The sequence below is a fragment of the Giraffa tippelskirchi genome, chromosome 1 (assembly GCF_054371585.1).
Source record: "Giraffa tippelskirchi isolate mGirTip1 chromosome 1, T2T-mGirTip1v1.2.pri, whole genome shotgun sequence".
Lineage (NCBI taxonomy): Eukaryota > Metazoa > Chordata > Mammalia > Artiodactyla > Giraffidae > Giraffa > Giraffa tippelskirchi.
The window spans coordinates 224,142,156-224,169,948 of record NC_137275.1 but is presented as its reverse complement, the minus strand read 5'-3'; the positions used below and the strand labels follow the sequence as shown (position 1 = coordinate 224,169,948).

Below are 27,793 nucleotides of genomic sequence, written 5' to 3'. Positions count from 1 at the left end.
GGGCTGACTGGCGAACCCCGGCGGGAGGGGGCATCATGGCGGCCCAGGCGCTGGCGCTGCTGAGGGAGGTGTCGCGGCTGGAGGCGCCGCTGGAGGAGCTGCGCGCTCTGCAGTCGCTGCTGCAGTCGGTGCCGCTCAGCGAGCTCCGCGAGCAAGCGGCGGAACTGCGCCTTGGTCCGCTTTTCTCCCTGCTCAACGAGAACCATCGGTGAGAGGACCCTGCAGCTTGAGCGGGGGAGAATGACAGCCCCAAGTATGGAGCCGGGAGTGGGGGGTGATGCCGAGGGAGGCTTTTCCCAGGCTCAGTGGAGGCTGCGTATAGACGAGATTTCAGAGAGGAAGGATCCAGGGCTGAGAGGCAAGGGACGGGGTTCAAGTCCAGGCTCTGAGGTGTGCCCCGGCCGCCGTTTGGCCTCGCTGCCTTCATCCTTGGAATAGCGGGCGAAAGGCAAGGTTGCCCACCTATAGGGAGGGCTCCTCAAACACGCATCCAGGTCCTTGACTTTTTCTCTCCTCTCTGGAAGAGGTCCTGTCCTGGCGGTTTGGTAGGCTCTGTCGATATTTTAAATTCACATACCCTTGATCCACTAATTCCTGTCACAGAAATTTAACGTGCAGCTATACTCACACACAGAATGTACTGTATCTACAGGTTTATTCATAACAGAAGTTGACAGCAAAAACCAAACGAAAGCAAACAACTGGGAACAACCTGAATATCTATTAAAAGGAGATTCTTAAGTTATGACATATGACTATGGAACAGTACGCAGCTATTAGAAAAATTGAGTAGATATTTCTCTCTCTATATATATGGACATAGATCTCTAATATATGTTGCTGAATGAAAAAATTGTTGGAGTTGATAATTTAATTATATGTAATTTTTAAAAAAGAATTACAACCCTCCCACACCTACATGAACACTGACCAATGTAACATTAGAAATATCTGAAAGGTACATCAGAAGCTATTAATATGGAAATGGAGCTTAGAATGGTCGGATGGTATTTTACTTTTCATTTTATGTACATCTGTAGTATTTGATTTTTAAATGCTTTGTATTTGATCATCTGATAACCTAAAAGACTTTTAAAATGTTTGTGATCCAGAAATTTAAAAGTGACCTTCTTTCTTGAAAAGATAATGAATCACTGAGTCACGACTGGATGATTTCAGAGGACTTTTTTGGCTCTGACCTTCTAAGAGTCCTCTCTTTTTCATTTGTGTTATCCCTGCATTAATTCTGTTAGCCAATATTATTTAGACCTGCTTATTAAATCCCTCTTATATGTCCATTTTATTTCAGGCCCTCATTTTCTCCCTGTTGCTAGACCTGTTGCATTAGTTTGATTTCTCATTATCTCTGAGTGTACTTTTCTAGTATGTTCTTCCCACGTTGCAACCACAGTGAACTTCTCAGGTTGGTTGACTCCCAGCTTTTCCATGGTTTCCCAATGCCTTTGCTGTAAAAGTAAGACTTGTCAGTCTGGCATTTGGACCATTGCAGTTTATTTTCACCCTGCTTTTCCAGCCTCATCTTTTTTCTCCACTCTACACATATTTCATCTGCTCCAGCTACCATGTGACGCCAATTACGTTTCCTTAAGCATGACTTGGCACTTTCCTAACTTTGTTTATGCCAGTCCTTCTAACTGAAGTGCCTTCTTTCCTTCTCTCCAAATCTGTCCATATTTTAAGGCCCAGATGAATTGCCTTCCCCTCCAAAAAGTCTTTCTTGGTCACTCCAGTTGTGAGTGACAGATCTCAGATCTCCTTAAGGACATTATGATTATTTCTCTTAATGATACTTGACATTTTTGCCTTATGTTGTAATTCCATATGTGTTTCGTTCTAGTTTGTAAATTCTTTGAAGACAGGGGCCATATTTTGTTCATCTCTGCATCCCTCCTAGGGTGCAGCACATAATATGATATATGCCAAATAAAAGATGCATACATTTTAGAGAGCCCAACTAGTCCAACCACTTTATATTATAGATGAAGAGACGTTCGGTGGTCACACCATAAGTTAACACCAGGGATGCAAGTGGGACTGAAATGAAGTGGAGTTTGAAGAATAAGGTCTGCTGGGGAGGTAGTTTGCTGAAAGAAGGAGCAGTACTCTAGAAAACAGTGTCAGTAGAAATTTAAATACAGAGTAGTAGACACCAACTGCAATTGGTGGGTATAATTCTTCTCTGGATATTGAATTGGCAATTTCTAGATATTTTGCTGTTTTTCTGGGTTATATATTGGTTCAGGATCTTTTCTCAGATCAGTTCAGTTGCTCAGTCATGTCTGACTCTTTACGACCCCATGGACTGTAGCACACTAGGCTTCCCTGTCTGTCACCAACTCCCAGGGCTTGCTCAGACTCATGTCCATCGAGTTGGTGTTGCCATCCAACCATCTCATCCTCTGTTGTCCCCTTCTCCTCCCACCTGCAATCTTTCCCAGTATCAGGGTCTTTTCCAGTGAGTCAGTTCTTCGCATCAGGTGGCCAAAAGATTGGAGCTTCAGCATCAATCCTTCCGATGAATATTCAGGACTGATCTCCTTTAGGATGGACTGGTTGGATCTCCTTAGAGTCCAAGGGACTCTCAACAGTCTTCTCCAACACCATAGTTCAAAAGCATCACTTCTTCGGTGCTCAGCTTTCTTTACAGTCCACCTCTCACATCCACACATAACTATTGGAAAAACCATAGCCATGACTAGAGGGACTTTTGGCAGCAAAGTAATGTCTCTGCTTTTTAATATTCTGTCTAGGTTGGTCATAGCTTTTCTTACAAGGAGCAAGCATCTTTTAATTTCATGAGTGCAGTCACCATCTGCAGTGATCTTGGAGCCGAAGAAAATAAAGTCTGTCACTGTTTCCATTGTTTCCCCATCTATTTGCCGTGAAGTGATGGGACTGGATGCCATGATCTCAGTTTTTTGAATGTTGAGTTTTAAGCCAACCTTTTCAGTCTCCTCTTTCACTTTCATCAACAGGTTTTTTTAGTTCCTTTTCACTTTCTGCCATAAGGATGGTGTCATCTGCATATCTGAGGTTATTGATATTTCTCCCAGCAGTCTTGATTCCAGCTTGTGCTTTATCCAGCCAGGCATTTCTCATGATGTACTCTGCATATACTCATCTCATACTCGAGCAAAATCATTCTCAAAATTCTCTAAGCCAGTCTTCAACAGTACGTGAACTGTGAATGTCCATAGGTTCAAGCTGCATTTAGAAAAGACAGAGGAGCCAGAGATCAAATTGCCAACATCCACTGGATAATTGAAAAAGCAAGAGAGTTCCAGAAAAACATCTACTTCTGCCTTATTGACTGTGCCAAAGCCTTTGACTGTGTGGATCACAACAAACTGTGGAAAATTCTTCAAGAGATGGGAATACCAGACCACCTGACCTGCCTCCTGAGAAATCTGTATGCAGGTCAAGAGGCAACAGGTACAACTGGGCATGAAACAACAGACTGGTTCCAAATAGGAAAAGGAGTACGTCAAGGCTGTATATTGTCACCCTTCTTATTTAACTTATATCTAGAGTACATTATGAGAAATACCAGGCTGGATGAAGCACAAGCTAGAATCAAGATTGCCGGGAGAAGTATCAATAACCTTGATAATGCAGATGATACCACACTTAGGGCAGACAGTGAAGAACTAAAGAGCCTCTTGTTGAAAGTGAAAGAGAAGAGTGAAAAAGTTGGCTTAAAGCTCAACATTCAGAAAACTAAGATCATGGCATCTGGTCCCATCACTTCAAGGCAAATAGATGGGGAAACAATGGAAACAGTGAGAGACTATTTTTTTGGGCTCCAAAATCACTGCAGATGGTGATTGTAGCCGTGAAATTAAAAGACCCTTGCTCTTGTAAGAAAAGCTATGACCAACCTAGACAGCATATTAAAAAGCAGAGACATTACTTTGCCAACAAAGGTCCGTATAGTCAGTTCCCAATTCAGTTCAGTCACTCAATCGTGTCCAACTCTTTGCGACCCCATGAACCCCAGCACGCCAGGCCTCTCTGTCCATCACCAACTCCCGGAGTCCACCCAAACCCATGTCCATCGAGTCAGTGATGCCACCCAGTCATCTCATCCTCTGTCGTCCCCTTCTCCTCCTGCCCCCAATCCTTTCCAGCTTAGGGTCTTTTCCAATGAGTCAACCCTTCGCATGAGGTGGCCAGAGTATTGGAGTTTCAGCTTCAACATCAGTCCCTCCAACGAACACCCAGGACTGATCTCCTTTAGGATGGACTGGTTGGATCTCCTTGCAGTCCAAGGGACTCTCAAGAGTCTTCTCCAACACCACAGTTCAAAAGCATCAATTCTTCTGCACTCAGCTTTCTTTATAGTCCAACTCTCACATCCATACATCACCACTGGAAAAACCATATCCTTGACTAGACGGACCTTTGTTGGCAAAGTAATGTCTCTGCTTTTAAATATGCTATCTAGGTTGGTCATAACTTTCCTGTCAAAGAGTAAGCGTCTTTTAATTTCATTGCTCAAATCACCGTCTTCAGAAATTTTGGAGCCAGAAAAATAAAGTCAGCCACTGTTTCCACTGTTTCCCCATCTATCTGCCATGAAGTGATGGGACCGGATGCCATGATCTTAGTTTTCTGAATGTTGAGCTTGAAGCCAACTTTTTCACTCTCCTCTTTCACTTTCATCAAGAGGCTCCTTAGTTCTTCTTCACTTTCTGCCATAAGACTGGTGTCATCTGCATATCTGAGGTTATTGATATTTCTCCCAGCAATCTTGATTCCAGTTTGTGCTTCCTCCAGCCCAGTGTTTCTCATGATGTAGTCTGCATATAAGTTAAATAAGCAGGGTGATAATATACAGCCTTGACGTACTTCTTTTCCTATTTGGAATCAGTCTGTTGTTCCATGTCCAGTTCGAACTGTTGCTTCCTGACCTGCATACAGATTTCTCAAAAGGCAGGTCAGGTGGTCTTGTATTCCCATCTCTTGAAGAATTTTCCACAGTTTATTGTGATCCACACAGTCAAAGGCTTTGGCATAGTCAATAAAGCAGAAATAGATGTTTTTCTGGAACTCTCTTGCTTTTTCCATGATCCAGCGAATACTGGTAATTTGATCTATGGTTCCTCTGCCTTTTCTAAAACCAGCTTGAACATCTGGAATTTCACGGTTCACATATTGCTGAAGCCTGGCTTGGAGAATTTTGAGCATTACTTTACTAGCGTGTGAAATGAGTGCTATTGTGTGGTAGTTTGAGCATTCTTTGGCATTGCCTTTCTTTGGGATTGGAATGAAAACTGACCTTTTCCAGTCCTGTGGCCACTGCTGAGTGTCCATATTTGCTGGCATATTGAGTGCAGCACTTTCACAGCATCATCTTTCAGGATTTGAAATAGCTCAACTGGAATACCATCACCTCCACTAGCTTTGTTCGTAGTGATGCTTCCTAAGGCCCACTTGACTTCACATTCCAGGATGTCTGGCTCTAGGTGAGTGATCACACCATTGTGATTATCTGGGTCGTGAAGATGTTTTTTGTACAGTTCTTCTGTGTATTCTTGCCACCTCTTCTTTATATCTTCTGCTTCTGTTAGGTCCCTACCATTTCTGTCCTTTACTGAGCCCATCTTTGCATGAAATGTTCCCTTGGTATTTCTAATTTTCTTGAAGAGATCTCTAGTCTTTCCCATTCTATTGTTTTCCTCTATTTCATTGCACTGATCGCTGAGGAAGGCTTTCTTATCTCTCCTTGCTATTCTTTGAAACTCTGCATTCAAATGGGTATATCTTTCCTTTTCGTCTTTGCTTTTCGCTTCCTGTCTATTCACAGCTATTTGTAAGGGCTCCTCACACAGCCGTTTTGCTTTTTTGCATTTCTTTTCTTGGAGATGGTCTTGATTCCTGTCTCCTGTACAATGTCACGAACCTCCATCCATAGTTCATGATGCATTCTGTCTATCAGATCTAGTCAAGGCTATGGTTTTTCCAGTAGTCAGGTATGGATGTGAGAGTTGGACTGTTAAGAAAGCTGAGCACTGAAAAATTGATGCTTTTGAACTGTGGTGTTGGAGAAGTCTCTTGAGAGTCCCTTGGACTGCAGGGAGATCCAACCGATCCATCCTGAAGGGAATCAGTCCTGAATATTCATTGAAAGGACTGATGCTGAAGCTGAAACTCCAGTACTTTGGCCACCTGATGCGAAGAGCTGACTCATTTGAAAAGACCCTGATGCTGGGGAAGATTGAAGGCAGGAGGAGAAGGGTACAACAAAGGATGAAATGGTTGGATGGCATCACTGACCCAATGGACATGAGTTTGAGCAAGCTCCGGGAGTTGGTGATGGGCAGGGAAGCCTGGTGTGCTGCAGTCCATGGGGTCAAAAAGAGTCGGACACAACTGAGCAACTGAACTGAACCCTGTGTATAAGTTAAATAAGCAGGGTGACAGTATACATCCTTGTCATACTCCTTTCCCAATTTTGAATGAGTCAGTTGTTCCATGTCCGGTTCTAACTGACCACAGGTAAGGTGATCTGGTATTCTCATCTCTTTAAGAATTTTCCATAGCTTGTTGTGATCCACACAGTCAGAGACTTAATCATAGAAACCTGTAGCCATTAGCAATCACTCCCTACTTCCCCCTCTCATCCCTCCTCCAGCCCCTGGCAAGCAGGGTCTACGAACTTTGGTGTATGGTGTCTGTGTGGACATACATTTTGACTTATCTTGAGAATAGAAACATTGACTCGTCTCTTGGGCCTGATTGTGCAGAATGCAGTCCCGGGTTGAAAGGACGTGCTCGTTTGCTTTGAATTGCTGTGTGTTGCTGTGCTCAGTCATGTCTGACTCTTTACGACCCCAAGAACTCTAGTCCTCTAGGCTCCTCTGTCCATGGAATTTTCCAGTCAAGAAAATTGGAGCGGGTCGCCTTTTCCTTCTGCAGGGGATCTTCCCGACGCAGGGATTGAACCCGTGTCTCTTGCACCCCATGCATTGGCAGGCAGATTCTGTGCTACCTGTGGAGCCGTGTGTTGCTATATTGCTTAATTCACTTTTACAAAGGCACAGTTTAACTAGATACTCCTGTTAGGAGTATATGAGTGCCCATTTATTTGTACGGCTTATTAAGAGACCAGGAAATTACTCGTGAAACACCTCTATCTGCATCTGGTAGTCATCAAGTTCTGCTTAATTTGCCTCCTTAATAGCTCTTGGATCTTTTCCCTTTTCTCCTTTCTCACTGTTACTTCCTAGTTTTTGCTCCTTTATCACCTCTCACCATCAAATAGCTTCTAACTGAAAGTTCTTTCTCCAAAACTGATGCAGTGATTTCTACAAGTCAGATCTCATTGTGTTCCTTCTCTGCTTTAAAACCACTTAGTGGCTTTCCATTGATTCTAGGAAAAGGCTAAATTCCACAGCAGGACATAAAAGGCCTGTCAGAATCCAGCTTCTGTGCATCTTTCCTGTCTCATTTTGTGTCACTCATGCTCCTCCCCACTTCTCTCCCACCCCGTGTACCAAGCCACCTGTGGTTCCTTGAATGCATAACACTGTCTCATTCCTTTGTGTATTCCTTTGTGCTCATACCCCCTTTGCCTGGAACACTTCTTTTAGATAACTCCCACGTTTTCTTAAAGTTTCATTTAGGTGTTACCCTCTGGGAGGCCTTCCCTGAACCCCATCTTCTCTTCTGAGCTCCTTCAGCTTCCAGCCCTAACCTGTAGCCTTTATCTACCTGAATTATAGTGCCCTAGCCTTTATCTACCTGAATTATAGTTGCCTTTCTATTTTTCTGTGTCTTCCATTAAATGAGCTCCTTGAGATCAGGGAATATATCTTACCCTTAGAGAGTATATATTTTCTTTTATATATATATCCCTAGCACAGACATGGTGCATAATAGATACTTAGTAAATGTTGAATAAATTAATAGAAGTGGTCTTTCAAAGGGAAGTCTCTGTGTGGAGGAGAGCCTCATTAAGCTTGGTGTCAGATATTAAGGTTGTTCAGTTCAATTGCTCAGTCGTGTCCGACTCTTTGGGACCCCATGGACTGCAGCACACCAGGCTTCCCTGTCCATCACCAACTCCCGGAGCTTGCTCAAACTCTTGTCTATTGAGTCGGTGATGCCATTCCAACCATCTCATCCTCTGTCATCCGCTTCTCCTCCTACCTGCAATCTTCCCCAGCATCAGGGTTTTTCCAGTGAGTCAGGCCTTCGCATCAGGTGGCCAAAGGATTGGAGCTTCAGCATCAGTCCTTCCAATGAATATTCAGGGCTGATTTCCTTTAGAATTAGGTTGTTACTTCCTACCTGGTAGGACAGGAATTGACGAGATCTATGGTGTCTCCTTTAGGGAACAGACTACTTTGTGTGTATCCATCCTGGAGAGATTGCTGCAAGCTTTGGAGCCAGTTCATGTGGCCCGGAACCTCAGGGTTGACCTGCAGAGGGGACTGACTCACCCTAATGATTCTGTAAAAATCCTCACTCTGTCCCAGGTACGAATATTTTACTAGTACATGATGAAATCAACGTTTAGTGACCATCTGCCCTGGGTCAGGCTCTATGCTGGGTACCAGAGACAGAGAGGTGAAGAAAATGCATGCTCTCTCTGTCTGTAAGAATTAGGTAATCTAGTGTGTGTAGCTAATTATAACTGGGGAATGCAAGCTGTAGTAAGAAAATTCCAGTAAGTACCATCTGAATCAGTTTTTCATCAAATACTGAGTTGCTTTTATCAAACATTTTACCATATGATGTTAGTATATGGTAAAGTGCCTGATACAAAAGCTATTAAATAAAGCCTGTTTCTTTCCTTCAAGGAGCCCCAAGTCTAGAAAAAAAGATTGTCATGGTAAGTCTTATAGTGGCATGAATGAAGTACTATTATCAAGGTCACAATTCCAACAAATTGACAGTAACTCTTACCAGCCTGGTAACCAAACATGCGACTGGGGGAAGAGCTGCTGCTGAGGATTATCTTGAAGGACAGAAGCTGAGCAGTTAGTTATCCAAGAGATGTTCAATTACTGTTTTTTCTTTTCTCCTCTAAAGTATTTATTCAAGAAAAGGGGAAGGTATCAAGTTATTAATTACCCATTTACTTGCAAAACTCTGGCTTTACCTATTTAAGTTTCATTTAATCTTTATTATGATCCTGCAGGTAAGTATTGTATTCCTGTTTTACAGACAAAAAGTTAGGCTCAAAGAAGTTATTTAATCTGCTCTCGCAATTAACATGTGAAAGTTGACAGAACTTGGATTTGTACTGTGTTCACTCACTGAGGTGTCTCAAGCCTTAACTCACCTGTTTTGTTTTTTTCTTTCAAAGACGTGACTATGCCATCTGTGTGTTTGACTTTAATGAATCTGAGTCATTTGGAATTTTTAATGACTCATAGCTCTAGTCAGTAACTCCTAAAATAACTGCACACTAAGGAAATTTGACTGTCATGTGTTTCCATGTGGCCCTGCCTTGGAAGAGTATTTCTGATTGTTTTTTTCCTTTCAGGTTGGAAGGATTGTTGAAAATTCTGATGCTGTTACTGAGATTCTAAATAATGCTGAATTACTGAAACAAATTGTTTATTGTATTGGTGGAGAGAATCTGTCTGTAGCTAAAACGGTGAGTCAGCTACAAGCATTGCCTAAATGTGCAGTGACGATGTCCTAAAAAACAGAGAAAGGCCTTCTGGATTGAGAGGTGAAGGTTTAGAATTAATGATTTGTGTAATTGAATTTGCAACCTCATATCAATGGAATCAAATAAATAAATGGTTGTCAAAAAAAAAAGCTAGTAAACCCTTTTTATTTTCTAGAATACACATACCTAAATTATCCATCATAGAGCTTACATAAGTTGTTTGGGTTGCTTGATGAGAAACTGTTTTTATTTTCTATTGGAAATAGTGTATCTTTTCCAATTATAAGTAATTATACCTAAAATGTAGTGAATGCTCTTTGGATAAGGTGCATTCCATACGCTAATTTTCACTTCAGTCTTTCAAAGTAGAAAATACAGTTTGGCATTTTGACTACTTAAGAGATATTTTCTTTCTTTATAAGGCCATTAAATCCCTGTCAAGAATATCACTGACCCAAGCTGGACTGGAGGCTTTATTTGAAAGTAATCTGCTGGATGATTTGAAAAGTGTCATGAAAACAAATGACATTGTTCGGTATAGGGTGTATGAGGTAAGCCTAAAAGCATACTCTCTGGTGCCTGTAATTCAGAATGCAGTAGGGTTTACATAAAAAGACAAGATGGCTCATTTAACATGTATTTATTGAGTGTGTAGTCTATGTTAGGCCCTATACTAGGCGCTAGCAATGTAGAGATGAACTCCCAGCCTAGTGTGTGAGACAGTCATATAAAAAATATTTATACTGCCTGCAATGTTGGAGACCTGGGTTGGGAAGATCCCCTGGAGAAGGGAAAGGCTACCCACTCCAATATTCTGGCCTGGAGAATTCCATGGGCTGTATAGTCCGTGGGTCGCAAAGAGTTGGACATGACTGAGCGTCTTTCACTTTCACTAAGTACTATTGATATAATAGAGGAATATAATTGAAATTACACTTTGAAAAAATTAGTGTAGTAGTAGTAGTAAGAAGAAGCTTTGTACTGAGCATGTGCTAAATCCTCTCATCTATATTGTCTTCAATTCTCACAGTAAACCCTATACTTCATTATCATTAATCTCACTATTAATGGAGTCATTTACCCAAGACCATGCAGTTAGTAGACTGTGTATTCAAAATGAACCTTCTACAGTCTAATTCCGTCTTCAGAACAATGTCTTACTTTGCATATCTTAACATGTAAGAATCTTGGTTTTCCTTCTGTTTATATAGCCATTTCTTCTTGGTCTCCTGAGTCCTTAGCCTCTATTGAACATTTAATTGTTGGGGTTTGTGAAGGCAAGCTAGGCCGTGCTCATGTTCAAAACAAACCCCTGACTCACTCCATTCACCCCATACCCCTAATGAAAAACAGCAGCAGTAGATTGACCCTGTCTCACAGCCCACACAGCTGGGTGGTGGACCTCCAGCTCCTTCTCTGAGGCCATCTCCTCCCTACCACATATCCATTCAGCCATCACACTGCGTCAGTTTTACTGAAGCTCGCACACTTCTCTTCTTTGGTGTAGCTACCACAGCCCTCGTCTTAGCTACCAGTATCTCTCGCCTGGAGTACTGGGTTTTCATCCAAACAGGTCTGCCACGTTTTTTTGTCACTGCTAGTCTGTGGCCACACGTAGTCAGAATGACCTTTTAAAAGTCGAAATCTGATTCTGTCATTCTTCTGCTTAAAATCTTTGGTGTCCTAGGTCTCTCGGTAAGTCCTCAGAACATACTTGTTGAATGAGTAAGTGAATTACTGACGGATAGAATACGTGAATGAATGAATGATTTTTATAGTCTGTTTGTTGTTGCCGACAGGGGCTTTTGTCCTGATTAACGGTTTCTTTTTGAAAAAGTCAAGATATGCCCAGGTATATGGAGTGTTTCTGTGCCAGAGTAATTTCTTATGTGTTCAACAAAGTTGCCCTACTTGTGGAGACAAATTATGGATTTTTAAAAATTGAGTTACATTAAGTACATATATAATTTCTACTAGGATATGATATACTTCCTAGTCCTGCGTTTAACTTAAAATGCCACCTAACAAGTTTGGTGCTCTTTTCACCTTTCTGCTTTTTCTATTCTTTTCTCTCAGCTAATTGTGGAGATTTCTTCTGTGTCACCAGAATCTTTAAACTACTGTACCACCAGTGGGTTGATAACCCAGCTCCTCCGAGAACTGACTGGTGAGGATGTGCTGGTCAGGTATGTTGATGGAGAAAGTTCTTAAAGCAAAACGTCCTCTTCTAGAGAGCCAGGAGACAACCTCAGAACTTAGCGTGATCTCTCCTGCCTGGATCCTCTGCTCAGGTTGCAGTCTCCTGACCGATGTATGTCCTGAAGAAGGGGCATTTAGAACATGGCTCACCTTACGTGATCACAACATGCTGGAACTTAGCAAAACCCTTCATGACAATTTACCTCCTTTTGAGTAACTGTTCCCTGTTCTTAGGCGTGTGTGTGCTTTAGAAGTTGCCAATCACATGGTAACTGTTATTTTGTATTGCTTAACGTGTTGGCATGCACATGATGTGTGTGTGTGTGTGTATGTATGCATGTATGGTTGTTATTTAGTTGCTAAGTTGTGTCCGACTCTTTTGTGACCCCATGGACTACAGCCTTCCAGGCTCCTCTGTCCGTGGAATTTCCCAGGCGAGAACACTGGAGTGGGTTGCCATTTCCTTCTCCAGGGGATCTTCCCGACGCAGGGATTGAACCTGAGTCTCCTGCATTGACAGGTGAATTCTTTACCACTGAGCCACCAGGGAAAGTAAAGTGAAAGTCACTCAGTTGTGTCTGACTCTTTGTTACCCCATGGACTATAGTCCACCAGGCTTCTCTGTCCATTGAATTCTCCAGACAGGAATACTGGAGTTGGTAGCCACATCTTTCTTCAGGGGATCTTCTGACCCAGGGATCGAACCCAGGTTTTTTGCATTGCAGGTGGATTCTTTACTGTCTGAGCCACCAGGGAAGCCCATGTGCATATATATATATATATATATATATATATATATATATTGTTTTTTTTGGCCATGCTGTACAGCCTATAGAATCTTAGTTCCCTGACCAGGGATTGAACCCAGGCCATAGGCTGTGAAAGCACTGACTCTTAACTACTGGACTACCAGAGAATTCCTGACATGCATGTGTTGATGTTGTTAAGTAATAGCACTACAGCATGACAGAATAAAACTTGGACTCTTGAAAATGAGTGAGAGACTTGGTTTGCATGCATCTCTACTATTTAGTAGCTGTTTGACCTTAGGCAAATTATTGTAACCTTTCCGCACCTGAGTTTTCCTCATCTTGATGGCAACAACATGTATGCCAGCAAATTTGGAAAACTCAGCAGTGGCCACAGGACTGGGAAAGGTCAGTTTTCATTCCAATCCCAAAGAAAGGCAATGCCAAAGAATGCTCAAACTGCTGCACAATTGTACTCATCTCACATGCTACCAAAGTAATGCCCAAAATTCTCCAAGCCAGGCTTCAGCAATACGTGAACCGTGAACTTCCAGATGTTCAAGCCGGTTTTAGAAAGGGCAGAGGAACCAGAGATCAAATTGCCAGTATCCGCTGGATCATCGAAAAAGCAAGAGAGTTCCAGAAAAACATCTATTTCTGCTTTATTGACTATGCCAAAGCCTGTGACTGTGTGGATCACAACAAACTGTGGAAAATTCTGAAAGAGATGGGAATACCAGACCACCTGACCTGCCTCTTGAGAAACCTGTATGCAGGTCAGGAAGCAACAGTTAGAACTGGACATGGAACAACAGACTGGTTCCAAATAGGAAAAGGAGTACGTCAAGGCTGTATATTATCACCCTGCTTATTTAACTTATATGCAGATTACATCATGAGAAACACTGGGCTGGAGGAAGCACAAGCTGGAATCAAGATTGCTAGGAGAAATACCAATAACCTCAGATATGCAGATGACACTACCCTCATGGCAGAAAGCAAAGAAGAACTAAAGAGCCTCTTGATGAAAGTGAAAGAGGAGAGTGAAAAAGTTGGCTTAAAGCTCAATATTCAGGAAAGTAAGATCATGGCACCCAGTCCCATCACTTCATGGCAAATAGATGGGGAAACAACGGAAATGGTGAGAGACTTTATTTTTCTGGGCTCCAAAATCACTGCAGATGGTGACTGCAGCCATGAAATTAAAAGACGCTTACTCCTTGGAAGAAAAGTTATGACCAACCCAGACAGCATATTAAAAAGCAGAGACATTACTTTGTCAACAAAGGTCCGTCTAATGAAGACTATGGTTTTTCCAGTAGTCATGTATGGATGTGAGAGTTGGACTATAAGGAAAGCTGAGCACCGAAGAATTGATGCTTTTGAACTGTGGTGTTGGAGAAGACTCTTGAGAGTCTCTTGGACTGCAAGAAGATCCAGCCAGTCCATCCTAAAGGAGATCAGTCCTGGGTGTTCATTGGAAGGACTGATGTTGAAGCTGAAACTCCAATACTTTGGCCACCTCATGTGAAGAGTTGACTTATTGGAAAAGACCCTAATGCTGGGAAGGATTGGGGGCGGGAGGAGAAGGGGATGACAGAGGATGAGATGGCTGGATGTCATCACCGACTCGATGGACATGGGTTTGGGTAGATTCCAGGAGTTGGTGATGGACAGGGAGGCCTGGCGTGCTGGGGTTCATGGGGTCGCAAAGAGTCGGACACGACTGAGTGACTGAACTGAACTGAACTCTTGTTTATAAGGACTTAAATTTAAAGAATCAACAGCAATTCACCATTGTATTTGCACTCGGGAGTGTTTATATTTGGGAAATTGAGGTCAAACTGCCCCTCCACCATCTGGAAGGTATTTGTAACTGAACTGAACTTGATGACAACTCTGTAAATGTCATTTACAACATTAAATATGAATGACAACTCTGAACATGAGGATTAGTGAATTAACCATAGAGACCAGTACAATGGCTGATACAGGCTCTATATTGAGAAATGTTAATTCCAGTCTCTACTCCCAGCTCCCTGTTCCTCTCTGAGTCCCCTTTGATGTGTGCCAAGTGTTTTCTTAGATATTCCACAGTTTACCAACACCTCCTCACTCTTAAACATGTGGTTTGTTTCAAGTATTTTGCTATTATAAGAGCACTATAGTTACCTTTGTGTACACAGGACTTTGTTTTTCTTTTCTTAAATGATTTTCTGATTGTCCTGCGTTCTTTAAATGTGACTGAACTTGTTAAACTCACATGTATAAACCAATCCTCAGGTAATGCTTTCTCAAAGCACTGGAGTTACGTTGTTTCAGAGCTTTCATAGTAAGGAAATTATTTTGTTAAGTTTCTTTAACTTAGTATCAGAGTAAGTGACATAGGAAAAAAACTTGCAAATAGTCAGTTAATATCCCTTAGGATCAACTATAAAAATACTTGTTTTAGTTAATTGAGGAAATTTGTTCATGGTTAGCCTTAAATGATACCAAAGAATTATTTTTTAAATATGTGGTAGAGGTAATTGTGTTAAAAAAAATAGTCACATTTGACAAATCAAAATAAAACACAGGTTTAAAAACTCTTTGAGGAAGGGGTTGTTTTATAATGGAAACAACGAGCAGCCTTGGGCCTCAAATCAGAAGATCACAATTTAAGTCATAACTGCCTTGGAAAAACAGTATGATTGTGATTCTGTACAAGTTACAATTTTCTCATCCTTGTGTCCTCATCTGAAAAGTAGAGCCAGGATCATTGACCTTTCACATTTGGTGGGAAGAATTAAATAAAATAATCTGTATGAAAACAGTTTCTAAACTGTCAATCGTATGCAAAACCTTGGCATTTCAGAGCCACCTGTATAGAAATGGTGACATCGCTGGCCTATACTCATCATGGAAGACAGTACCTTGCTCAAGAAGGAGTCATTGATCAGATTTCTAACATAATTGTTGGGGCAGATGCAGACCCTTTCTCTAGCTTCTATTTGCCAGGTAAGAAATACTTGTGGAAATGACAGGGTGTGTTTTGATTCAGAATTAATCTTTGACAGGGGAGGCGAAGAATTGTTTTCTTTGGAGCCAGTTTCCTCGAGATGATGCCCATAGGCCCTTAATGAAGTGGAGTCTATTGCTCTGGGAGCCATGTGCTGTTGATTCTGATTTTCTAGAAATATTGCTATTTAGAGCATTAGTATGTTTCCCTTGACCGTCAGCCAAGAGAGTCATAAATAAAACTACTAGAATGACATTTACGTTATATTTCACAGATTTGTCAAAGCTTGAGTTGAAATCTTTAATATAGAATTGCTCTAGTCATTGTATTCTAGGACATGTTTGGTTCCTTTTCTGGAGCACTTTCAGAAATTGAAGGTTTATTTTAGAGAGCCTTGCTTATTTCATTGATGAACATCTCTGTTTAAAAATTTCTTCCTGAAAATGACTCCAAACTTGCCTTCCTGTGATTCCACGGGTCCTCGTTCTCTCTTCTCCTTTTTGCCTATGACAGTGCTTCAGTGTTCAGACTCAGATCAGCTGACACTGTGGGATTTCTGTTCCCTCAGGACCACACGATCCGTCAGTATCTTCTTGTGGTCTGTCTGATTCTGGACAACACAGTACCGTAACCTTTCCCCTTTCTGACCTGAAGTTTATTACTGTCCCATGCAAATGTGGGGCCCACAATTTGTGTTGTCTTTTTTCTCTATTAAAATATATTCTTCTAAATATCTTCAGGGTTTGTGAAGTTCTTTGGAAACCTGGCTATCATGGATAGTCCTCAACAGATCTGTGAGCGTTATCCTATCTTTGTGGAAAAGGTCTTTGAAATGACAGAAAGTCAAGACCCCACCATGATTGGTGTAGCAGTGGACACAATTGGAATTCTGGGATCCAATGTTGAAGGAAAACAAGTTTTACAGAAAACAGGTAGGTATGACTTGTTTTGGTTTTCCTTAAGGCATGCTCTCTCTCTCTTTTTTTTAAAATAAGAATTCATTATGTAAATTCACTTGCTGCTATGTTTAACTTCATTGTAGAAGCTGCTTTTATAGGACAGTCTTCTTACCAAGACCTGTGACTAACCCCTAAGAAGTCTCATAATTATTACTGAATTTTTTTTTGTTTTAACTTGGCTGGATCAAACACTGTTTCCCTTCTACATCTTCTTAAACAGTATTCATGATACAGAGAGCATAGTCTGGAGTCAAAAAGACCTGGATTTATGTCCCAGTTGTAACACTGACATAGCTTTTTGAGCTTCTCTTATTGCACTGCTCTCGGCTTCATTGTCCTCATATATAAAAACAGCATAACAACTATTAATATTTCTCAGAGTTGTTCATAATTAATGAAAAGACACATTTGTTTTATATGTCAAGGAAGGTAAAAAAAATATGTTACAAGATTTTATGCCAAGAGTGATACTTTCATGGCACATCCATGGGTATCTTGCAAGTACTATGAATTCCACGCACAAAAAAAATGCATAGCACTGTTAAAACCCTTGTGAAATAGATGTTGAAAATTATTAATATATGTGCCGTTGTGTTTCATAGCTAGTATCCACATTATATGTCCTTTTCTAAGTGCTTCTACCTATAATATATAACCCGGTTACAGTAGTGCAAAGAACACACTATTGTCTCTCTCATTTTACAGGTAAAGTAGCTGAAACTCAGATAAGTTAAGAAAATTTTTTAAGATTGTGGGGCAGCTGCTACTCAAATCCAGGTCCATTGATCCCAGATCTCTACACTTTAACTTGTATATGTTGTATTCATATGAAATCTCATTGTTCACTTAACACCCATTAGGATGGCTATTGTGTGTTTTTTTTAAACAAAATAACGAGTGTTGACAAAATAACAAGGATGTGGAAAATGGGAATGCTTGTGCACATCTGGTGGGAATATAACATGGTCCAGCTGCTGTGGAGGCATTATGGTGGTTCCTCAAAAATTTAAACATGGAATTACCACATGATCCAGCAATTCCACTTCTAGGTATATACACCCCAAAGAACTGAAAGCAGGGACTTAAATAGATACACCTGTGTTCATTAATAGCATTATTCACAATAAAAAGGGTAGAAATAAGTCATTGATGAATGAATGGATAAACAAAATGTGGTATATATACGGTCAAAGGAATACTATTCAGTCTTTAAAAGAAATGTAATTCTGACACATGCTACAACATGGGGGAACCTTGAAGATACAGTGCTAAGTGAAATAAGCCAACACAAAAAGACAAACTCTGTATGATTCCACTTATACTGTGTGCCGGGAATAGTCGGATTCACAGACGAAAAGTGGAATAGTGGTTACCAGGGGACATGGGGCGGCGGGGGGGGAAGGCAAGTCGTCGTTTAACGTGTGCAGTTTGAGGTGATAAAAAAGTTCTGGAGGTGGATGGGTTAATGGCTGCACAACAATGTGAATGTATCCTTTTAAAAATGGATAAAGTGATAAATTATATGTTATGTGTATTTTACCACAATGAAAAGTATCTTGTTTTTCTTCAAAGGAACTCGCTGTGAACGCTTGCTCATGAAAATAGGATATCAAGCAAAGAATGCCTCAGCAGAGCTCAAAATCAGATGTTTGGACGCATTGTCATCTCTTTTTTATTTACCAGTGAGTGGTTTGGGAAATTAACAAAGGACAGTGGGGTACTTGGGGGAGAATAAATCTGTATAATACTAGTTAACTCACTCTAAATTTCGACCAAATAAATGCCGTCTTTCTCACTCTTAGTGAAAGAAGATATCCTTCATTAAATGACTAGTGACATTTTTTTAAGTTAAAGTGGAATCATAGAGTATTAGTGCTGGAGAGGACCCTAGAGATTGCTTAATCAACCCCATCAAAACAAAGAAGCAAGCCAAAACAAATCTGGGGAAGTTAGGGCTGCTTTTGGGGAAGAGTGCTCCAGACTTGGCAGAGACCACACAGCTGGTTAAGGGCAAGGTGTGATCGGAACCCAGGTTTTCTCGCTTCCTAATGTCTTGAGACTTTCCTTTCGTGTCATGTAGCCTGAGCAGCAGACTGATGACCTCCTGAGGATGACAGAGTCCTGGTTTTCTTCTTTATCTCGGGACCCACTGGAGCTCTTTCGTGGCATCAGTAATCAACCGTTCCCAGAACTACACTGTGGCGCCTTAAAAGTGTTCACGGTAGGCATCCTCTGCTTTTCCTGGGCCCTTCTGGGGCTCTGCCCCTTCAACACTTGAGTGCTTAGAGTGAGCCCGTAAGTTTCTGTCTGCCTGGGAGACAAATGTGTGAACAGATTGTTTCATTGAAAGCTCTTAGGTGCTGTGGCAAATGTTTGGGGGTGCTCAGGGATCACAGAATTAACTCCCAATTCCTTATGTGCCGTCAAGCAAGCCCTTACTGCCCTAGCCCTGGTCTCGCCACAGCCTAATTTCCTGCCATTCCCTTTTGGTCCTGGATGCTCTAGTGATACGAGACTGCTCCCTTCATATCTCTGGACCCTCATGTATTCAGCACTGCATTCAGCACTCTTCCCTGACTCTGCTTGTTAATTTCTATTTATTCTTCCAAGGGCCAGCTCAGATATCTTTCCAGCAAGCTTTGCCCAGACTCATAAGGTTGACTTCAGCAGAGCTGACTTTCCTACTTTGCATTTCCTAATTTATTCAGCAAATATTTGTTTAGCTTCTATGTTAGGTTCTGGGGATGTAACAGTGAACAAAATAGACAAAGACCTTCCTTTTGTGTAGCTCCCTGTTTGTGGAGGGACCCAGGCAGTAAATATAATTATAGAGTTAATTGTATAGTTACAGTTGTGGTGAAGATTATGCCTCTGTGTTTTATTTGTTACACTTGTTGAAAATGTTTATTTGTTGACCTGTTAACAGAGTTTATTGGAAGATAGGGACCATGTCTGATTTAACTTTGTAGCTTCAGCACTTACTGTGGTTCTCTGGGCTGGTGGAAATGTAGTAATACACCCTTTAGTAATGTTAACAATGGGATCTCAGGCCGCATGCTTGGCCTGGAGAGGGAAGGAATGAGGAGAAGGGGCAGCAAGACAGGGAAGGCTTCCTCCAGGTTGTGATGCACAGTCTACATCTTGAAGGACACAGAATACCTGCCAACTTCAAGAATGCAGTTTTTAGACTGTTTCACTCTTGTTAATAGCCACTGTGATGGGCATTTTGGCTCCTGCACCAGTATTCTTGTTTTAGTCGCTAAGTCGTGTTTGACTCTTTTGTGACCCCATGAATTGTAAGTCGCCAGGCTCCTCTGTCCATGGGATTTCCCAGGCAAGAAGACTGGAGTGGGTTGCCATTTCCTTCTCCAGGGGACTTCTCCACCCAGGGATCTAACCCACATCTCCTCCTTTGACGGGCTGATTCTTTACCCCGAGCCACCTGGGAAGCCCATTCTCTTTATTACTTTTTTTTTTCCTACTCTTCTACCTTATGCTTCACTTATTTAGCCATAGTTGTAGAAATAATTTTTGATTTACTGGTTGGGGCAGCTCTTTTTATTTCAACCCCCCCATCCTCAAATATTGTTCAATAGGCTGATGTTTCTCACATGGAAAGGTTTGTTAAAATGTAGATTCTCAGTCAGTGGTTCTGGGATACAACCAGAGAGTGTCAATTTCTAACACGTTCCCAGGCGATACTGATGCTGATAGTCTGCAGAGCACATTTTGAAGGGAAGAGACAGGCTGGAAACTTGTTTGTTCCTTGTTAAAATATAGCAGTGAGGTTTTTAAAAACATTTTTTATTATAAAAGTTGCTTATTCCTTCCTTTTAAATTTGGAAAAGATTGAGAGGTAGCAAGTTTTAAAGGCAGTCACCTCTTTGGGGTGTTTCCTTTTAGTGCGGGCATCAGGGTTGGTGTCAGTGTTTATCTGTATATCAGTGGAATATTCAGTCATGCAGTCATGCCTCGCCACCTCTGCCTAATTCACTTCCCCTCCCTCGCTTTCTTAGTGTTTTCATTGTCATAGTTCAGAGTTTACAAGCGCATGTGTGATTTTACACTTTTACTGCTTATACATATATCCTTAAAATACAGTATTTCAAATATTCTTGAACTTTACAAATGGTATCATGCTCTTCATATCATTTTGCAATTTGCTTTTTCTCTTTAGCATTATGTTTTTAAGATGTGTCTGTACTAAAAGAGGCAGTTAGAAAGTCAGCATTTCATTGTGTAGCCACAATGTGTCATTCTCCAGTAAATGAAGATTTAGATAGCATCTATCACAAATGATGCTATAATGAACATTCTTGAAAATACACTCTTATGCACATGAATGAGTTTCTTTAGGGTAGTCTTTTCTTCTCTAGTCCTTAATTTTTCCATAGTTGTAATTATGCCATGTGTGTAATTTGTATCTACTTTTTTCATATAACAGATATACCTATTCTTCATAAACATTATTCTTAATATTCACTTAATTTTTTTTTGCTATATGCCATAGTTTACTAACCCATCTTCCCACTATAAGGGATTTATAGTGTACCTTTCACACTGTGATGAGCATCTTTGTATACAGAACACTTTTAAAAATATTTTGAATATTTTCTTAAGTTAGAGTTTTAGGAGGAATTTACTTAGGTGAAAAGTAACATTTTCAATGTTTGTTTTGCCAAATTTTTTCTAAGGCTCGTGCCGTTCCATTAACACCCTAACTTCTTAAGGCTCAGAGGAATTGTGTTCTCCTCCTTCCATTTCAGGCCATCGCAAACCAACCCTGGGCTCAGAAACTTATGTTTAACAGTCCAGGTTTTGTAGAATATGTGATGGATCGGTCCGTAGAGCATGACAAAGCTTCAAAGGATGCTAAGTACGAACTGGTGAAAGCACTTGCCAATTCCAAGACAATTGCAGAAATCTTTGGGAACCCAAATTATTTGAGGCTCAGAACTTACCTGAGTGAAGGTCCATACTACGTGAAACCTATTTCCACAACAGCAGTGGAAGGAGCGGAATGACTTCTTCCAGAGCCTACACTGTTTATTGACCAAAATTTCTCCTAAGGCGTTTGACTCTATCTGTATTCTTCAAAACAGAGACTACCCCTGCCCCCACCAGAATTATCATGGAGTGTCTAATGTAATTTTATCACCAACACTTGTTGTCTTTCCGCATTGAAACTCAATGTAAAACCAGGAAAGCAGGAAAACTTGTCATAATTGAACCAGATGTTTCTCAGATTCCTTTTACTGCCTTAATCTCTGCAAGAAGATGGAAGTTTTGTTCTCCCAAAGAAATTTCATGGACTTACTCTCTGTCTTATTTTAAAATCCACTTTAACTAAAATGGAACCAAATTGTTTCTGAATTCTTTTCATCCCTGCCCCCTCACCTTTTTTTCGGGTTTTTTTTGGGGGGAGGGGTCCTTTTCTCCCTTCTGATTGTACTTTCAAAGTCTTGGATATTTAATATTCTCTGAAAAACAAGTAATATGCAATCTTCAAATTATGTTCCCTGTACTAAGAATAAATACTTTTAATAAGATCTCTTGATTTTTTGTTACTATTATTCCTTTGAAAAATAGATAATAAATCTTTTAAAAGATGTTTCTAGTGTTCCTTGATGCCCTTTTTCCTGTTTATCAATGCATTTTATTCTGTTGTGGTTTTGGGTGGGAGGGAGTGATAACATGCTAAACTGGAAAGGTCCCCAGACTGTCATCTTAGTTATTGGTGGTCATGGTTGTTGAAAGCTTTAATTTTTGTTTCAAGTCAATATTGAGTTGATTAAAGAGAGGGAAATTGACTTCTAATAACCAGGGTCAATGCAGAAGGCAATGGCACCCCACTCCAGTACTCTTGCCTGGAAAATCCCATGGATGGAGGAGCCTGGTAGGCTGCAGTCCATGGGGTTGCTCAGAGTCGGACACGACTGAGCGACTTCACTTTCACTTTTCACTTTTCACTTTCATGCATTGGAGAAGGAAGTGGCAGCCCAGTGTTCTTGCCTGGAGAATCCCAGGGACGGGGGAGCCTGGTGGGCTGCCGTCTATGGGGTCGCACAGAGTCGGACACAACTGAAGTGACTTAGCAGCAGCAGCAGCAGCAGCAACCGGGTCGGAATGGAAGGCTCCCTTTGCCTAAAGCAGGATACTATCTCTGATAAACAGGATGCGCTTGTTTTTCATTGACAAAAAATGTTCCCACCTGTTTTCCAGTGTTCTCTCTAAACAGCAAAGCAATCACCAATCCAGAGGTTTTTACGTGAATATGTTACCCGAGTGTGATGGTTCAGAATGTAGAAATAGGTTTCTTTCAAGCCATGGTGACCTAGATAAACCAGCCCCGCTCTGTTACAAAATGATTCTCAAGTGACTGGAATTTTCTTGTCCCCAGATTAGTTATCTGTCTTTCTCCATCTCTGGTATCCCTGAGTTCCGTTTGTCCATGTTCACATACTGGTCATTTTCCTACTGCTAATGCCACTAAATTTCTGTTGTTTTAAGCCACCTAGTTTGTTGTATTCTGTTAAGCACCACTAGGAAACTAATCGAGTATACGGTTGTTGTTTAGTTGCTAAGTCATGTCCAGCTCTTTGCGGCCCTGTGAACTGCCAGGCTCCTCTGTCCATGGGATTTCCCAGGCAAGAATACTGGAGTGGGTTGCTATTTCCTTCAGGGATTCCTCCCAACCCAGGATCAAACCCCTGTCTCCTGCATTGGCAGGTAGATTGTGTACCACTGAACCACGCAGGGAAGCCGAATAGAGTGTCTAGATAACATGAGATGCATATTTGTTGCATCCCATTTGTAAAACACTGCCTAATTAGGACTTGATGGAAATTGTTTAACCGAAAGAGAGCCAAGTCTTTACAGTAGTGAAATTTAAGTTAATATATACTAGGTAGCTAAAACTTTTAAATGTGATTCCACCATCCAGATTACTAAAATGTTTCCTGCTTGCAGACAAGATGAACATTTTGTTAAATTCCTTATTTATTGTTTCTCTTTAATTCTGAGCATTCTAAAAAGTCAGTCACTACTGTGATCACTGAGTCATGACAGTTCCATAGAACGTGATTTTTAGAAACCCATTAATTAGAAATGAGACTTGTGAGTTATAATTCAATTTTATGCCCTCTCTTTTCTAGACAGAAGGTTTTATTTCGAAGAGAATCATGTTACATCAATTTAAATTTCTTAAAATGAGATCTCAGTTCAGTGTAGTACATCAGAGCAACAGGACACTTTGCAACTTGCTGAGGACAATTAAAGATTCACAGAAACTCCATAAAAACACAAGGAAGGAGGGACATTTTCTGTAACAAGGCTGCTGCCACTGCCGCTGCTGCTAAAGCGCTCAGGTGTGTCCAACTTTGCGACCCCATAGACGGCAGCCCACTAGGCTCCCCTGTCCCTGGGATTCTCCAGGCAAGAACACTGGAGTGGGTCACCAGTTCCTTCTCCAGTGCATGAAAGTGAAAAGGGAAAGAAGTCGCTCAGTTGTGTCCAACTCTTCGCGACCCCATGGACTGCAGCCTACCAGGCTTCTCCATCCATGGGATTTTCCAGGCAAGAGTAATGGAGTGGGGTGCCATCGCCTTCTCCAACAAGGCTGGAGGTAATTTTAAAAGAACACACTTTGAAGAAAAACAAAGAAACCCTAATCATCATAAGACATGGCATTATTTTTTATGGTACCCATATGAAAGCGTTAAAAGCTGTCAAGATACGTCAGAAGTTTGCAGGAAACAAGCCCATAATAGGTCTCAAGCAGCGTACATTCTTTTCCATTGTTGATTTCCTTCCATGCCTGGGACATTTCAGCATCTGTAGTTTCTGAGGATGTGAAAATGAACTTATAGCAACATCTGTTGTATGTGATGTGCCTTTTCCCAGAAAACCTTGAACTGTGGATGGGTATAAGGCCAATGGACTTAGCACAGATTCCTACGAACACATCAGCAGGCACTATAATGGGTACTTCTTTGAAAACTACATACAGCATCCGAGCCACATCCTGGGACGTAACAAAGGCCTCCCTGCTGCAGTCATCTGGGTAGTACTTTTCTGGGTACTCGCTGAAAGGGACAAATTCTTGGCTATTAGGGTCTCTGTTAGGTGTATCCTGGTGGATAACTCTTCCAACATAGATATCTTCAAGGTGTTCTTTCAGATTGAGAAGATAGTCCACCAAGCTTGGTATATTGACAAACATTTCTTCATCAACCTTCAGGACAAACAGGGCATTAGGGCAGAAAGTCACAGCCCACTGCGTCATGGTGATAATCTTCAGAGTCTGGTTCTCAGGACTGTCCAAGAAGATGGCTTCAATTATGTCATCATTCTTTTGGGCCTCTTTGTCTATCTCTTGCTGAGTGGTTACCAAAACAGGCATTCCCAAAGCAAATAGTGTGAGGATGGGGTGCCCTCGGACGCTGGTCACGTTACCCCAGGTTTTCCTGATGAGATCCCTCCTTGTTCCATTTTCTGGGCTACTGAATATAAGAGAGAGCAAAAATACGCTCTTCCCTTTACACACCTCCGACTGGCTCAGGATATAGTATTTGGAAAGATTGCTTCTCAAGGGCTCCGTGTTCAATTTTCTTGCCTTATCCTTAATGTCAAAAACTTTCATATCTACATAAGGCAAAGCATGCAGAAAATATTCTTCCACAAAATCAGCCCCAAAAAGCAAGGCATGAAATAGAATAACATTAAACAGGATGAAACACCACTGGTGAGTCCGAAGTCTGCAGAAAGTCACCTAAATAAAAGAACATACATGCATTCATTCAAGTTTCATCCTCATTTCTGTTTATATACTCCTGGAATACTATGTGTACATCTGAAAGCACTTAACAGTACACTGTTTTAAGTGTTTATTATTAGTGTTCTGTTAGCTCTCCCACTAGATCTTGGTCCCCTGGACACCATGCCTCTCTCTTCTCCAGTACTATTGAGACCAGTATTTAGCACAGAGTGGAAACTGAACAAAATGCTGGCTGTTTTCTTGCATGTATGAAACTCTACTTACTATATTCAAGGCACCTGTGTTAGACACTGGGGAAACAAAGAGGACAAGACATAGACACATGAATCAGTTCAGTTCAGTTCAGTCGGTCAGTCATGTCCGACTCTTTGCGACCCCATGAATTGCAGCACACCAGGCCTCTCTGTCCATCACCAACTCCCGGAGTCTACCCAAACCCATGTCCATCGAGTCGGTGATGCCATCCAACCATAAAGTAACAATTGGTATCATTATGCTAAAGACTTACAGGAAAATATATGACGGTCCTTTCTGGAACCAATGTGCTTGGATCAGTTTCTTCTCTGATTACAAAGGTCAAGGACTATTTGTCGATGGAGTGGCAGCTTTTGTTCACCACTGCACAATGGCTACTATCAAACATTTACATTCTTCTAGTAAGAGTTTTCAATTTAATACTGAATTCTGACATTATTTGTTTTGACAGTGTCCCCTAATCTTTCTGACATGTCTTTCAATATGGGCAGATTCCTGCTATCTGCACAGCACCTTTTCAGAGATGTAGGACATATCTGATGCCAAGCTTACTCCATCTCATTAAAGGAGATGGAAACTTTCCATCTGGAAGAACATATACAATATAGTATTGCAATATAACAGAGCCAGAGACATTAGAAGAATTAAGTCTCTGTTCATCGGAGCTTCAATCAATAAAGACTCCCAGAGTGACATTTATTGTCTTATTGAGCACTGGCTGTGAGCCAGGCCCTGTGCTAAACACTTTACATGCCTTAACTCTTTCAGTCTTGCTAATATCCCTTTCAGATAGGTTATCTTCAAACTTAAGCTGAGCATCCATGTGGTTTAAGCATTTGCCCAAGATCATTCAGTGAGTAAGAAGAGGGTGAGATAGGGCCATGATATGAATTCAAATCTGTCAGTTTCAAAGCTCACTCTTAACCACTAGAGACTCCTGAAGTCCATCTTTTACTTTCCCGTGTCTATTTAATAAGCAAAAACAACAAAGCAAAACAAATTCCCACAATTATAATCTGAACTCCTTTCCATTTTTTTTTCAGTTCATCTGATGATTCACACAAAGAAGAAACTTCAGCCTACTCAAAGCTTATTCTAGTAGATATAAAATGCTACAAAGATTATAAGAAACTTACCTGCATATTGTCTGTGAACAATTTGGGGGCTTTGGAAATTATTGAGTCCAGATGCCAAAGTATGTCCAAATGTATCTCAGGATCACTCAGTCTAGCAGCAATTGAAGTTCAGTACCTTGTGCCTGAGACCTTCAGGATAAGGTTTCTTGTCAATCAACCTGAGCTTTTGTCCCAGAATACGTGCTGGCTCTATAGAAGAGCAAGTGCTGATCATGTTACAGCTAGAGTGAATCCAGAACAAAGAATAGAAAGCAAACCTCTTCAAACGCTTCCAACCTTGTGTACCTCTTGAAACTGACCCCTTGTCTTTATATGGAGTTCCTGGTGAAGTACGTGTGGGAGTAGAAAGAACGGTTCACACATATCATGTCTCCGTAAACAGTAGTTTCTGCTCCCTGGTACATGCACGTGCAAGAAATGTGTTAACATCAAGGGATACTTGTCATCCCTGGTGGGTGCAATTTTTTCTACCCAAAGAAACTTGTGGTGTAGTTTGATACATGTCTCATCAGGAAGGATTTTGAATTCCTAGTATAGGCCATGTAAGATTGTTCTTAAATCAATTATGTCACCCATCTACCTCTCCCAGGCAACTTCATCTCAAAATAGAAAACAACCTGTAATCCATTTTAGCCTGAACTGGAAAAACCAAGCATTTGATGTTTGCTATTTTTCTATTGTCTCTATGTATAGAAATTACTCCAAATACCATTTGATCAGCAAGTTTATTAAAGAAAGAAACAACATCCAGCATATTTTTATGTTCCTGTCACAAGCAGTTGCACTGAACCTTCTGTTCCTATGTCAGGCTATATTTCATGTTTCTCTTTTTGCATGTTGATCTTCCTGCCTGCCATTTATAGCAGTTTTTGTAGTTATTTGCCTAGGAATAATTCATTGCATTTTAACGCTGGCTATGTTTTCTCAACAATCATTGTGGATTCTTGGGGATTTTTTACAAAGTGGGGAATATATGTCCTAAAAAAATTCAAATGAGAATGTTTACATATACAAAATCGAATGATTACATAGGTCTTGGATTTCATTAAATACAAATTTCATTTTGCAATTTTCA

General features: G+C 41.0%; 2 protein-coding genes across 4 annotated transcripts; one reads left to right on the top strand and one right to left on the bottom strand.

Annotated features, from left to right (window-relative positions):
- The first annotated feature begins 12 nt into the window (after nt 1-12).
- PSMD5 (proteasome 26S subunit, non-ATPase 5) lies at nt 13-27,787 on the top strand. Of its 3 annotated transcripts, none has more exons than XM_081528464.1 (10): nt 13-208; nt 8,357-8,501; nt 9,515-9,628; nt 10,069-10,197; nt 11,723-11,832; nt 15,449-15,591; nt 16,333-16,524; nt 18,124-18,233; nt 18,632-18,772; nt 26,626-27,787. In XM_081528464.1, the coding sequence occupies exons 1-10, from the start codon at nt 36-38 to the stop codon at nt 26,632-26,634; spliced, it is 1,266 nt and encodes a 421-aa protein (XP_081384590.1). In that variant the 5' UTR covers nt 13-35; the 3' UTR covers nt 26,635-27,787. The 3 variants fall into 3 exon arrangements, with proteins under 3 accessions (XP_081384590.1, XP_081384576.1, XP_081384587.1); XM_081528450.1 differs by lacking the exon at nt 26,626-27,787 and adding an exon at nt 21,318-22,162; XM_081528461.1 differs by lacking the exons at nt 10,069-10,197; nt 26,626-27,787 and adding an exon at nt 21,318-22,162.
- On the bottom strand, nt 24,218-26,116 carry B3GALT9 (beta-1,3-galactosyltransferase 9). Its single transcript, XM_081573756.1, is given in 2 exon segments — nt 24,218-25,321; nt 26,096-26,116. Coding segments are annotated over 2 exon segments (1,125 nt in total).
- Nucleotides 27,788-27,793: the final 6 nt, after the last annotated feature.